The 12,290-nt window shown below is 42.0% G+C and overlaps 1 protein-coding gene and 1 long non-coding RNA gene across 10 annotated transcripts in view; one reads left to right on the forward strand and one right to left on the reverse strand.

The window, feature by feature from the left end:
- MYLK (myosin light chain kinase) overlaps nt 1-12,290 on the forward strand; it is a 232,225-nt gene that overhangs the window by 103,928 nt on the left and 116,007 nt on the right. For all 5 annotated transcript variants that reach the window (XM_054700503.1, XM_037525428.2, XM_037525426.2 and 2 more), the window contains one exon: nt 6,084-6,291. In XM_054700503.1, the coding sequence (XP_054556478.1) occupies nt 6,084-6,291 (208 nt within the window). The remainder of the gene's footprint in view (nt 1-6,083; nt 6,292-12,290) is intronic.
- Nucleotides 176-12,290, reverse strand: part of LOC119257454 (uncharacterized) — a 35,315-nt gene continuing 23,200 nt past the window's right edge. For 4 of the 5 annotated variants that reach the window (XR_008553856.1, XR_005128031.2, XR_008553857.1 and 1 more), the window contains 3 exons: nt 9,372-9,425; nt 3,650-3,858; nt 176-434 (listed from right to left, as the gene is read on the reverse strand). This is a non-coding gene — a long non-coding RNA (uncharacterized LOC119257454). The remainder of the gene's footprint in view (nt 435-3,649; nt 3,859-9,371; nt 9,426-12,290) is intronic. The other variant, XR_005128032.2, reaches the window with a different exon arrangement.

Here is a 12,290-nt window from a genome sequence, read left to right on the forward strand (position 1 = left end):
TTATAGAAGAAGCTGCCTTCTAACAGGCAGGTAGCTAGCTGTCTGTACCTATAGACAATTGTGTTGTAGAATCGGTTTTGTCTACCTTTGGGGAGAATCTGTCTGACAGGTTTTCTCTGTGTCCTGTCCTTCAGGCTCAGCATTTCCCAGCATCAATTCAATTGCTCAACAAGATTCAAATAAGTGTTTATTGACAACTCCTGAATCTGTTATTTCCAGCTCTAAGAGTTCCTAGCTCACTGCTCATTCGACTTTGTGGATTGCTCCACTCCCCCACGTCCTGCTGGCAGTCTGTCCTTGGCTTGAGAGCAGTCCAGGTTTCTCTCTTTTTGGTCTCCCTCCATCTCTCCAGTTGCTTCCCTTGCTCAGACCTGGCTGGTAGTTGGCCTTGGCTGCCATGTGAAGTTGGAGTGTGCAGGTAAGGAGAGGCCTACCTAGGAACAAAAAACACGCAGGAGATTATCAAAAGCGGCAGCATCACCCCCTTTCTACTGCCCCCAGGCTAAGAAGAAGGCAGATGTGTTGTTCTGAATCTTGCAGGGGTTATAGAAATGGAGCACCTGCCACCACTCTGGGCTCAGACTCTGGTAACCTGTGTGCCTTGGACTCAATGGTAAGCCCTTCACATGTTTTCGAGAAAATTCAGGAGACTTAGTGACCTTAAGAACAATTCATTTTGAGTCACTAAGTAATTTCAAGGCAGCACCAGGTTCTGGAAATATGTCTCTCTGGTACACAGGTGGGTGTGACATAGCAGTCAACAGCCGTCAAGCAGCCCAGCTTTCTCCTCATGCAAGCCATGTGGAATGAGGCCCCTTTCCTTTTAAAGATCTTTTGAGGCTGTAAAGGGTTTTGAGGACATTTTATGGAACTGGAACACAGTTTCGTTATTTTAAATTATTATAGGGGTTATGGTTACTGAATCTTTATTTTTATGACAAGTTATTGGTTATGTCCTTGATTTACTTGATCCTGGGCTTTTGCTCAATAAACACAACCTCCAATTAGATGTGGTTACTGTGGCAAAAATAGGATTTTCCTTAGAATGACCCGCCTTGGGGCTGTTTCCAGAAACTCATTATGGTGAAAAGTCAGGGCTGCCTATTCATGTTCATGGGCATTTCTTCTGTGGTTACTTGGCTTTCCCATATGGAGGATTAGCTAGTACTAAGGCTGTGGGTGGACCCAGAGGAGAATGGAGAGACAGGAAAGAATATGCCCCCAGTGGCTAAGTGGGTCACTGTTTAGAGCTATACTACTTCAGAGATGGAAAGGACCATTAAAAACCGCTGTCTCTTCAATAAAAGAGGGAATTACAATGTAAAGAGGAAACCAGGAGTTGGTTCCCACTCTCAGGCAGTCCTTCTGTACCACTGACTCTCCCAGCCTTGTCTGGGGCACATCAAGGAGCCAGTTCTGCCTTCCTGAGATAATTCAGAAGGCTGTGAAAGAGATCTTATATACCAACTGGCTTAAACAATGGAAATTCATTTCACAGTTGTAGTGGCTGTAGGCACCAGCAGATTCAGTATCTAGTGAAGCAGGTTCAGTGTCTAGTGAGGGCCCACTTCTTGGTTCACAGATGGCTGTCTTTTCACTGTGTCCTCATATAGTAGAAGAGTTGAGGGCGACTTCCAAGGTCTCTTTTTCCCCATTCATGAGAGTTCCACCCTCATGACCTCAGCACCTCCCAAAGACCCTGTTCTAACACTTCCTGATGCCATCACATTGAGGAATTGGTTTCAATGTATGGATTTTGGAGAGACAGATACATTTAGTATATAGCACTGTTACTCTGAGGGAGTAACCCAAAACTGGTTTATGGTGTGGCCACATCTTCTGTGAACTCTGACTTTTTCCCAAAGTGGAAAGCAGATACTGCTTTAACCTAGAAGAGATTTATGGTCTATTAGAAATAGACACCAGTGGTTTGGGTTCTAGGTAGTTGACTCACTAAAAATTTGTACAAGAAAGGACAGAGAGACAACCAGTTAACTTGAAGACTTAGCATATGATTGGCTTTGTGTGCTGTCATGGATGCTGTGGGTGCCCTATCCATATACCCCCCCAGCAGGCCAGTATACCCATTCCCTAGTATACCCATTTCTCAGCCTCTCTGAGTGTCAACTAAGGTTTGCAGATAGGGTTCCCTGAACCACTACCTTTGGTTCTGCTGCTGAAAAACCCAACCCAAGAAATCTCCCTCATAGTATTTCAAAGACCAAATAAGATTCTATACATAGTCTCACATCCTTGAGAATGGCCCACATTAAAAAAAAAAACAAAAAACAGAAACAAGTGTTGGAGAGGATAGGGAGAAAAAGGAACCCTAGAACACTGTAGGAATGTAGCCTAGTCTAGCTCCTATGGAAAACAGTATGAAATTCCCTCAAAATATTAAAAATAGAGATATCATATGATCCAGCAATTTCATTCCTAGGTATCTACTAAAAGAGTGCAAAAAAACTAATTTGAAGATATACTCAATCCTATATTCATTGTAGCACTATTTACAATAATCAAGATATGGATTATTGGCCAAGGACAGGTGAGTGAATAAAGAAAATCTGTTGTATATACACAATGGAATACTACTCAATTATTTAAAAAAAAAAAGATGAACTCTTACCATTTGCAAAAACATGGATTGAACGGGAGGAAATTATTCTAAGAGAAATAAATCAGAAGAAGAAAGACAAATACTGGATGACTTCACTCATGTGGAATATAGAGAAACAAAACAAAGGACCAGACAAAACTAAACCAAAACAAACCCTAGAATCTTACTGTAGAATTGAGATTACCAGAGGGGGAGTGGGGTGAGGCAGGTGGCAAGTGGGAAGGGGAGTCCAGTGGACACTTGTGGTGGGTGTAATGTGGTCACATACATCTGAAGAGCTGTGAGCCTATGCCCCTAAATCTTATACAGTGTTCTAAACCATTAACTGTATTTAAAAAAATACAATTTTACAAAACAGAAATTAAATAAATAAATATTAGTAACCTTTAAAAAAGATTCTGTCTGTGGAAGCCCTCTGAAAACCAGGGCATTAGTGGGTTTTCACTGTGTGCTCAGATTGGACTGTAAAAACCTCAGCTATGGCTTCTTGGCTAAAGGCCTGTGTGTGCTGAAGAATCCCAGGGAGGGCAGGCTGTTGTCTTGCATCCCAAGATGTGAACCAAGGCTTCCTTCCCCAGACAGGATAGTAGTAGGCAAAGAGTAAAAATGGGTTTAATTAAAATTGAATAATTCTTATGTAGTGTTAGGTAATAGTTGGAACAAGTTTTTCCCATGCTAGGAGGACATGAATTGTAGTTGCAAATCATTTAGTCTTTGGAACTGAGCAAGGTCACAGAAATTCCTACCTTTGCTTCAAATGCCAGGAGCACAAAAGTCCCATGGCCGACTGCAGCTTTCTGAGTTTAAAAATCCCTGGATATTGATTTTAACAGGGCATTTCAGAGGTAAATCTGGGATGTGTATGTGTGTATATGTGTAAAATTTATAGGAAAAGAAGGATCCATGTCCCTGAGGTCTGAAACAATTGCAATGTCCCAAGTTAATCATTGAAACCTCAGGGCACGATGGGCCTCTAGTTGGCCCTGCTGCAGGGGGCCAGAGTACTGGCTAATGGAATGCTGAGGATACCTCTGGTGTAGTGAATGATTAATCTCCTCCAATTACAGTGCTCTGCACTCCCTTTCTCTGAAGCTGATAGAAGGCTGCATGATCATCTGGAGGTTAGGCAAGTCCTCCTAACAGGGTGGAGGAGAAGATAATGATGATTTGCAAATTCACAATGTGACCAGATTCCAAAGCAGCTTCCTTCTGTAGGAGTTTCTTTGCTAGGCTGTTTTCTGAAAATGAGAAAAATAAGGTTTTTAACAAAGTAATTGTCCAATGTACCTTTGTACGAACCTTTGTGCCAAGATGGCATCACAAGATGGATATGGGTATGTGACATTTGTCACCTTCAAACATGCCTAATGTTTGTTTGTGTAGTACTTTTCTTTCCACCTGAGGGCCTTAATAAATTAATGAATGATTATGCTTTACATTCATTATACAGACACTGATAAAAAAGAACACATTTTTATTTAAACTTTTTTCTTTCTATTTTACAAAGATCAGGAATGTCATTTGCAGAAATATCAGAAAAGCAATAGTTAAGTAAGAGGAACAGAGAGGCTGAGAGTTGACCACTGATAATACTTCACTTCCTGTTATAATGGATGTGAGACCTTATCTGACCGAATGACTGTGTTCCCTTCAACACACATAACCTGGACAGGATGAACTTTGGTGCGGTTGCAATGGCCTCACACATTGTTGTCATGCTTCAGGGGGATGTGACTTCGGAATCTCAGCATTCTCTCATAGGTACTCAATTTTTGTCATGAAAATAGGTTAGGTTTTGATAGTTGGGTAATACTGGTTTAGTTTTCTTTGGCTTTCGATTCTTTCACTTTGAGACCTGAGTACAAGTTAGTGAGGATGGGGTGATTCGTAAACTGGCAGTCTAAAGGTAATGATGGAATAACCTAAGAGGGTACTGTTCACTGTGGGGATTTCCCCTGGAATTTCAGGTCCTCCTCCAGGAAGACATCTGCATCCTGGCTGCTGAGCAATGAGTTTAAGGATGCGTTGGGGGTTGAACCCCTGGGAAGGAAAGAGCACGGTTCAGTGGTGACTACTGATGCTCATTGCAAGGTTTTTTCTTCCCTTAGCACACTTAGGGAATGAACTGAGTTAGGACACTTGCCATTTCCCACCTAGTGACACAGGATCCTCTCTGACCCGGCTGGGGGGTGTGAGGAGGATTAGTGCTGGCGGCCATTGAAGGCTGTTTTTGTAAATGCAGTTTGGAGTCAGCTAATGAATTTTGCTTTCACCTCATCTGTATCCATTCTCTCTCATCTTAGAGTGGGTATACAGATAAAAGTTATTGCTAATACATTTTGTAACATGATGACCTCTGTGTACTCTCCAGTTCTGAAACCACAGCCTGTATCCCAAGCTGTGCATGGTGGGCCAGTCTGAGTCCTGCTTCTCCAAAGATGAATCCACCCTGAAGGGCCTGTTGAGTTCCAGGGGTTTGAGGACCCTCATGAAATTTTCTTTCTTCGAGACCCAAAGTGATTTCTTGGAATTTATCTCTCAGCCTGTTCCTCTCTTTGGGGAAAATCTTCTCTCTGCACAAGTTATTATGAGTCTCAGATGCTTCAAGTACTTAGAAAAGTTCTTAACACTAAGCACTCACTCAGATGTTATTAGAGAAATAGCACAGTCCAGAATAACTTTTCTAGTAACCACATTTAAAAAAATACAAAGAAACAGGTGAAATTAATTTTAATAGTATATTTTTAAACCCAACATATCAGTAATACCACCTTTTCAACCTGTAATTAAAATTTTAAGGTTATTGAGATATTTCATATTCTTTATTCATTTTATGTCTTCAAAACCCAGTATACAGTTTACAATCACAGCACCACTCAGTTAGGACAAGCCATTATTTCAAGTGTTCACTCCGTACAGGTGGCCAGTGGCCACCACACTGGGCAGCTCTAGTTGAGGGACTTGCTACTCAAGGTGAGTTCTAGGAACCAGCAACCTCAGCATCACCTGAGAGCTTGTTGGAACACCAGAACCTCAGATTCCATCCCAGAATGCAGAATCTCCATTTTAACACGTGATTCATGTGCATGGCAGGGTCCTCATTTCACTCCCTACTCCCCGGGATACTGATTTCATTGACCCAAGGTCGGCCTGGGCACTAGGATTTTTAAGCCTCCCCCTCTCTTCCCCAACCCAGTGATTCTATTAATAGTATACAAGCAGACTTGAGAGTCACTTGTCTGGTCACTCTGGCACCAGGACATCTGACTCTGTCACCTTCTACCTTTGATATCTTGAGAACCAAAACTCTGCTTTAGTTTCCTCATCTCTAAAATGGAGATGAAAGTTGTATCTACCCTTACGTTGTAATGAGGCTTCAATGAGTTTAACACATGTAAAGCCTCAGTGCCAGGCACATGGATGAGCCCCTTAAATAAACTTTCATTCTTTCTTATCCTTGCAGGTCCGGGGGTACCCAGAGCCCCAGGTGACATGGCATAGAAACGGACAACCCATCAGCAGTGGCGACCGCTTCCTGCTGGATTGTGGCATCCGGGGAGCTTTCAGCCTGGTGATTCATGCTGTCCATGAGGAGGACAAGGGGAAGTATACCTGTGAAGCCACCAATGGTAGTGGGGCCCGCCAGGTGACAGTGGAGTTGACGGTAGAAGGTGAGTCCCAGGAGGCGAGAGCCCTGGTAGGAGCTGGGACATCAGTTTCTCCAAGGCCGGCAGCCCCCTGTTCCAGCCCTCTCTCAGGAAGGGAACCCATAAGAACACACCCCCATGTGTCCTGAATTCAATACCTTTTAATCTAGTGAAAAGATGTACTCTGCGGACCAGTGAGACACCCCAGGAGACAATGTTTGTCAAGTTCCAATCACCTCACTTTCCTATTTCAACCTTCCCACAGCTCACTTCCCCTCACACGGTGACCAAACTCCTCACACTGCCTCATGAAGCCTGCCTGGCCCCTACCTGACTCTCCCGACCCATCTCCTACCTCTCTTCACTCTGCTCACTCCCCTGGGGTGACAGCCCTGCACATGACTGGATCCCTCACTTGCTTCAGGTCTCTGTGCAAATGTCCCCTCCTTAGAGAGCCCTTTCTGACCCCCATCCTGCATCCCATGACTCCATCCTCTCACTCCACCAGAGTTCTCTCTTTGTGGACTCATCACTGCCTGACATGTCACTGTCTCCTCCACCCCACCACTAAATGGAAGCTCTAGGAGGAAGGAGAACTTATCTCCTTCACAACTGTATCCCAGCTTCTAGAGACCTGCCTACCCTGTAGTAGAGACTGAAATACTTGGAGAATGAATGAACAGTGTGTATGATCAAAGTATTATATGTCCATTTTAAAATAATTTATACAACTCAGAAAAATACAGGGCGATAAACATATCTGTGTATTAACATTGATTAGTTATTTTGACTTTTATTTTCTTTGTACTTAAAAAAATTCTTTTCCTTTTACTAACTTTAAAACTTCCAGGAAAAACATTGTAAGCTTCTCCTCCACCAGTGTGTGCTAAGTTGAAGCTGCATCACTGGTAAGAAAATTTCCAGTTCAAGTCTCTGGCTGATGCTTAAAGTTCTGATTTCAGGAGGGATTTGTCAGTTCCTCCAAATAAGACAAGGTTCCCTGGACCCTGCCTTCCCAAGAACTTATAAACTCACTCTTCTTACTTTGCAGATTCACTTTTCTCCTCTCCCACAGACAAACCTCCCAATCTGTTTTTCAAGGGTCAATGTATGTGAGGGCTAGTACGTGGAGGATAAGATAGTTAGAGAAGGTTCTAGAAGAAGGAGATGAGGCTCACACAAATCAGTGGCCACTCCTTGCCCTGTTTTCCCTGCATCACGGAAGGACAGACAGGCTGTTTCAAAGAACCAAATATGCATAGTTTGGATACTTTACCCAAATTCTTTAACTGAGTGACTCATTCATTTTAATGACCTTCAAGTGCCTTTGGGCTTGAGCATTCCAGATGGAAAGTGGCCCCTGGTCAGAGTCTCTGAATGGCCCTCATCTCAACCAATTCTAAAGCTGTGTTTTCCCCTCTATTATACAATTTTCAATGCCTAAACTCTGACCTGAGGCACACAATAATAATTACTATATTCCCCTAATACTAGTCTGCTTAGCTGCCACACAAAATACCACAAACTGCATGATTTAAACAACAGAAATTTATTTAATCACAGTCTGGAGGCTGGAAATTCCCAGATCTAGGTCGGGCAGGGTTTGGTTTATAGCAAAGGCTTTCTTCCCACTTTGTAGACAGCCACCTTTCACAAGGCGGAGACAAAGCTCTGTGTCTCTTCCTTCTCTTGTAAGGACACCAGCCCTGTTGGATTAGGACCCAATCCTGACCTCATTTAACTTTTACACCTTCTCACAGGCCCTGTCTCAAATACAGTCATGCTGGAGATTAGGATTCAACATGCAAATTTGGAGAGGGACAAAAATTCCGTCTTTAACACATCCCTTTTTCTGATTTTATCTGTGAAGCCGGGGAAACAGGGAATTACAAGTCATTGGTCCAAGGGTCTAGGCCAAGCTTTTGCCAATCAGATGTGTGCCTTTAAACCTCTGGGCCGCTGTTCCTACAGAATGAAAGGCTTGAGATCAGTGGCCTCTGTAGCCTGGGTAGGCCTGGTTCTCTGTGATCTATTTTAAAGGAAAACTGGAGTGGACTTGGAATGCAGGGGAGGTGTATAAACCACAGGTAATAGGAAACTTTTTTTTTTTCACTTCTCATCATTGAGGAAGCTAGAGATGATTTTTCAGCTAAGCAGGAACATTTTTAGTAGCTCAGTGTACTTGCGGCAGAGGAGAGTTGATAAGGCAGGGAGAGGTAGAGTAGAATGAGTAAAGGTTAAGGCTCTCAACCCTGCCTGCTCCCCTTTGGCTTTAATATGGGGGCCCAAGCACATTTTAGATGTTTTATCCCTTCTAACTCTAGAAGATGGAGAATGACCTAAAGGCTGCCACCTCTTCAAATGTGAGTGGGTCCTGTATACATCCTGTTTCTGCATCAAAGGCCAGTTTTAGTACATATGTGGTTCTGGGCCACCCTACAGACCACAGGCCTGGAAGAATCCACTTCTCCCATGGATGTTGTTGACATGCCAGGCTAACCCAAAATTTTACAAAATGGATATAGCAACTCACTCACCTTCTGACCAACTCTGTGCCATGCTTCTTACTTGTGCTTCTTAGTTGGAAAGAGCAGAGGAGAGATGTAATTCATATGTGCAGGCTTTGAACCTTGTAGCTATCAAGCTTAGAAGGCAGTGCTGTCAAAAGATATTTAGCTCCACTAATTTCTCACTATGGGAAAATTAACCTTTCCTTTTTTGTAAATTGGGGCTCATGGCTCCCCAACTGGGTGGTGTAAGGATCAGCACATCACTGGCAAATAGTAGGCATCCAGTAAGTCACCTTGTAATATTTGAGCCTGGTGTTAATATTCCTGAGAAATACTTCCAGAGAGAAATCCTTGCATGGAGAATTAAAGAGAAAACATTTTCATTTGGTATCCAATTTGATAACCATGGTAAGAAACACACAGTAACCTTATTGAGGACAAGTGCCTAATGACAGGACCATTCATGATGCAGTGAAAACAACCCTAGTCTGGGCCCTGAAAACGCTGTCTGCAGCCAGCTCTGACACCCCTCCATCTCCGGAGGGCATGGTCACAGAGACTTGGTGCAGAGTAAGGAGGAGACGAGGTGCTTACCTCTGGGGTCCTTCTCTTTAATGGAGGGCCACAGGCCTGTTCTCTAGCAAAACACTGTCAAGAGAAACATAATATGAGCTACATAAGTAATTTTAAGATTTTCAGTAGCCACATTAAAAAAAAACCGTGAAAATAATTTTACTTAACCCCGTTTATCCAAGGTATCTTCATTTCAACATATTGTAATGTAAATATTATTAATGTGATATTTTATATCCTTCAACATTTAGGATGTAATTTATACTGACCATACATCTCAATTCAGAATAGCCATGTGGCTAGTGGCTATCATATTAGACAGCACCACTCTAGAAGCTTCCATTTGAATAGAGATAAACAAGGCTTATACAGAAGAAAAAAAGAGAGAGAGACCCACATGTATGAAGAAGGTGGTGAGCATCCCTGAATAAACCATAGAGTGCACCTTGGGCATGGGGTAGAGTGAGGGGTAATGCTGAAATGATGGATGTACCCCAGACCTGGAGGTCTAAATCTGAGAAAGACATTTGCATTTCAGGGAACAGAGAGCCACTTAAGTTAGTTCAAGAAATGGGGGGCTGATTTTAAAGACATAAGTTCTAGAATTCAGGGAAAGCCTCACTTGCAGGCCCAAAGGAAATCGAGTCCTCATGGCTCATACTCACCTTCTGGATTGTTTGAAAACCAGTGTCTGTCCTGGCTCAAAGACATACAGGCAGGAGGAATTTACCTTTATTTCAGGGAGGATGAGAGGATGAGCCCTTTTGATTGTATTCAGGCTTTCAGCTGATTGGACAAGGCCCACCCATATTAGGGAGGGCAATCTGTTTTACTCACTCTACCTATTTAAATGTTAATGTCATCCAGAATAATGTTTGACCAAATATATAGACACCCTATGTCCAGTCAAATTGTTACATAAAATTAACCTTGTACTAAGTATTTGATTATAATGTTCCTGAATTATTTCATAGAATATGATTGACACATGTCTTCTTTTTGAGCTATAGAAATATCAAGTAATAAATACAAAGATGCTGTGTGGTGGGCTAGAAAGGCAAAGTGAGAAGGGCCCTCAGGACTTCAGCTTCTGCTCTCTCTCTGTCTCTATGAAACCACTGTTGCAGGAACCTAATAAGAGAGAGAGGACTAGGCACCAACCCACCTTGAATGTGAGAGCAGAAGGGAGAGTGACCCATGTTGTGGGATTTAAGGGGAAGAGTGGCCCTAAATTACATGAGTAACTGGCTCTGCTGACACCAGCTTTCTTGGGTGATTTTGCATTTGTAGGAAATGCTACTGTGCTGTCTTTTTTGCCATCACCTTTTTTCAGGGACATATTTCTCAGGCCCTTTTCTTTTCATATAAGATTAGATTGATGACATTATGTAGTTTGAGTCCATGGCTATTTATATTGGCTGAGTTTTAAATTACTGTTTTCCACAAGAATGTCTGTCATGATCCTCCTTTTGGAGGTTTTTTTTTTTTTTTTTTGTTCTCTTATTTCTTTTGTACTATTTTCTTTTATCTAACTTTCCTACTTTCTTAAATACCTGTAATTATATTTCCCATTTATATTCTTTTTAAATTCCTTTCAATCTATACTATTCCCTAATGGCCTTTTTTTTTTTTTTTTTTTGAGCCATATGCTCTTTCAAGGCAGTCAGAATCTTAAAATGCTCTGAGTTTTTGTCCTTTTCTGTCTCATCAAAGTTAACAATACAAATGTGGTAGAGATAAAAATTCTTCTTTTTGCCCCACTGGTGTCTCTCTGTGCTGTGAAATGTTAGGCATCAAGACAGCCTTAGCAGAAGCCTTGCTTCTTTGCTACACAGAAGACTCAGATGACAAATTACTGGGTCTTGTTTTGTTCTTGACAGATGACTTCCAAATCTCCTTTGCTTTGGCTCTCTTTCCTTCTTTATTTTCACCTTCTACTTTGTCTGGCCTCCAAATATTCACCAGTTTTCCTTGTTGGCCCACTTTGATTTCTACCATCAACGCTGTCATCTTTTCTTTCCACCTCTTACTCCTCCACACCTTCTCACATCTCTATCTCCAGCCCTTTGTGGATTTGGATTTTTCTTAGTTGCTCATAATTCTAAAATGTTCTTCATTCATCAGATTTTATTGAATGTGCTAACTTTGTGCTAGGATCTAAAGAACAATAATACTTGGTGACTGTCCTCAAGAAACTTTCTTGACCCCATTATTATATTTGTTTAAGATTCAACATCAGGATGTGTTTAGAATTTAACGTGGTACTGTATGGGAAAGAAAATGCTTTACTGATCCTTTCTGCAAGAATCTGGTTGGTCAGATAAGACCTAAACATGTTTAAAAGTATGTAAAGCATAATTCCAGAGATAAGGCAGCATGTTTTTCTAAGCACAGTTGTAAATTCAGAGAATGAGCGCCCTAGAGACTGAAATGGTCTGTGACATCTTCTTGGGGGACTTGGGCTGGTTCCAATAGAACCAGTCAGTTGGGCAACAGATTGTAATTCAGGTGATGGGGGTGGAAGGAAAGTAAAGAGAACTGGGTCTGGGGCGAAATCAGAGTCAGGGAGCAGAAAGAAGTGGGAAATAAAACTGAAGGACAGATTCATCTGTAGAAAGTCTAGACCATGAAGCCTGTCAGTTTGTGGAACGATACCCATTCTAGTTACTGAGTGAACTGGATTCTGCCCATTGATCGTTCCTTTTCCATTTTCATGCTGCACATAGCTCTCTAGATGAACTGCTCCTCTTTGTTAGAGCTAGAGATACATGCTGTATAGTTACTTTTATCTCAGGTATCTTTTTAACTTTACCTTTATTTACTGAATAGGTAGGTTTTGTTCTGGTCACCATTTTTCCATGTGTCCCAATAGTCTTTGATACACCATCATTTTGCATAATCCCCAACAAAGATGAGTTGCTTGTTAGTGTTAAGAATTTC

The sequence above is a fragment of the Talpa occidentalis genome, unplaced genomic scaffold (genome assembly GCF_014898055.3).
Source record: "Talpa occidentalis isolate TD23 unplaced genomic scaffold, MPIMG_talOcc4v2.1 talOcc4.4, whole genome shotgun sequence".
Lineage (NCBI taxonomy): Eukaryota > Metazoa > Chordata > Mammalia > Eulipotyphla > Talpidae > Talpa > Talpa occidentalis.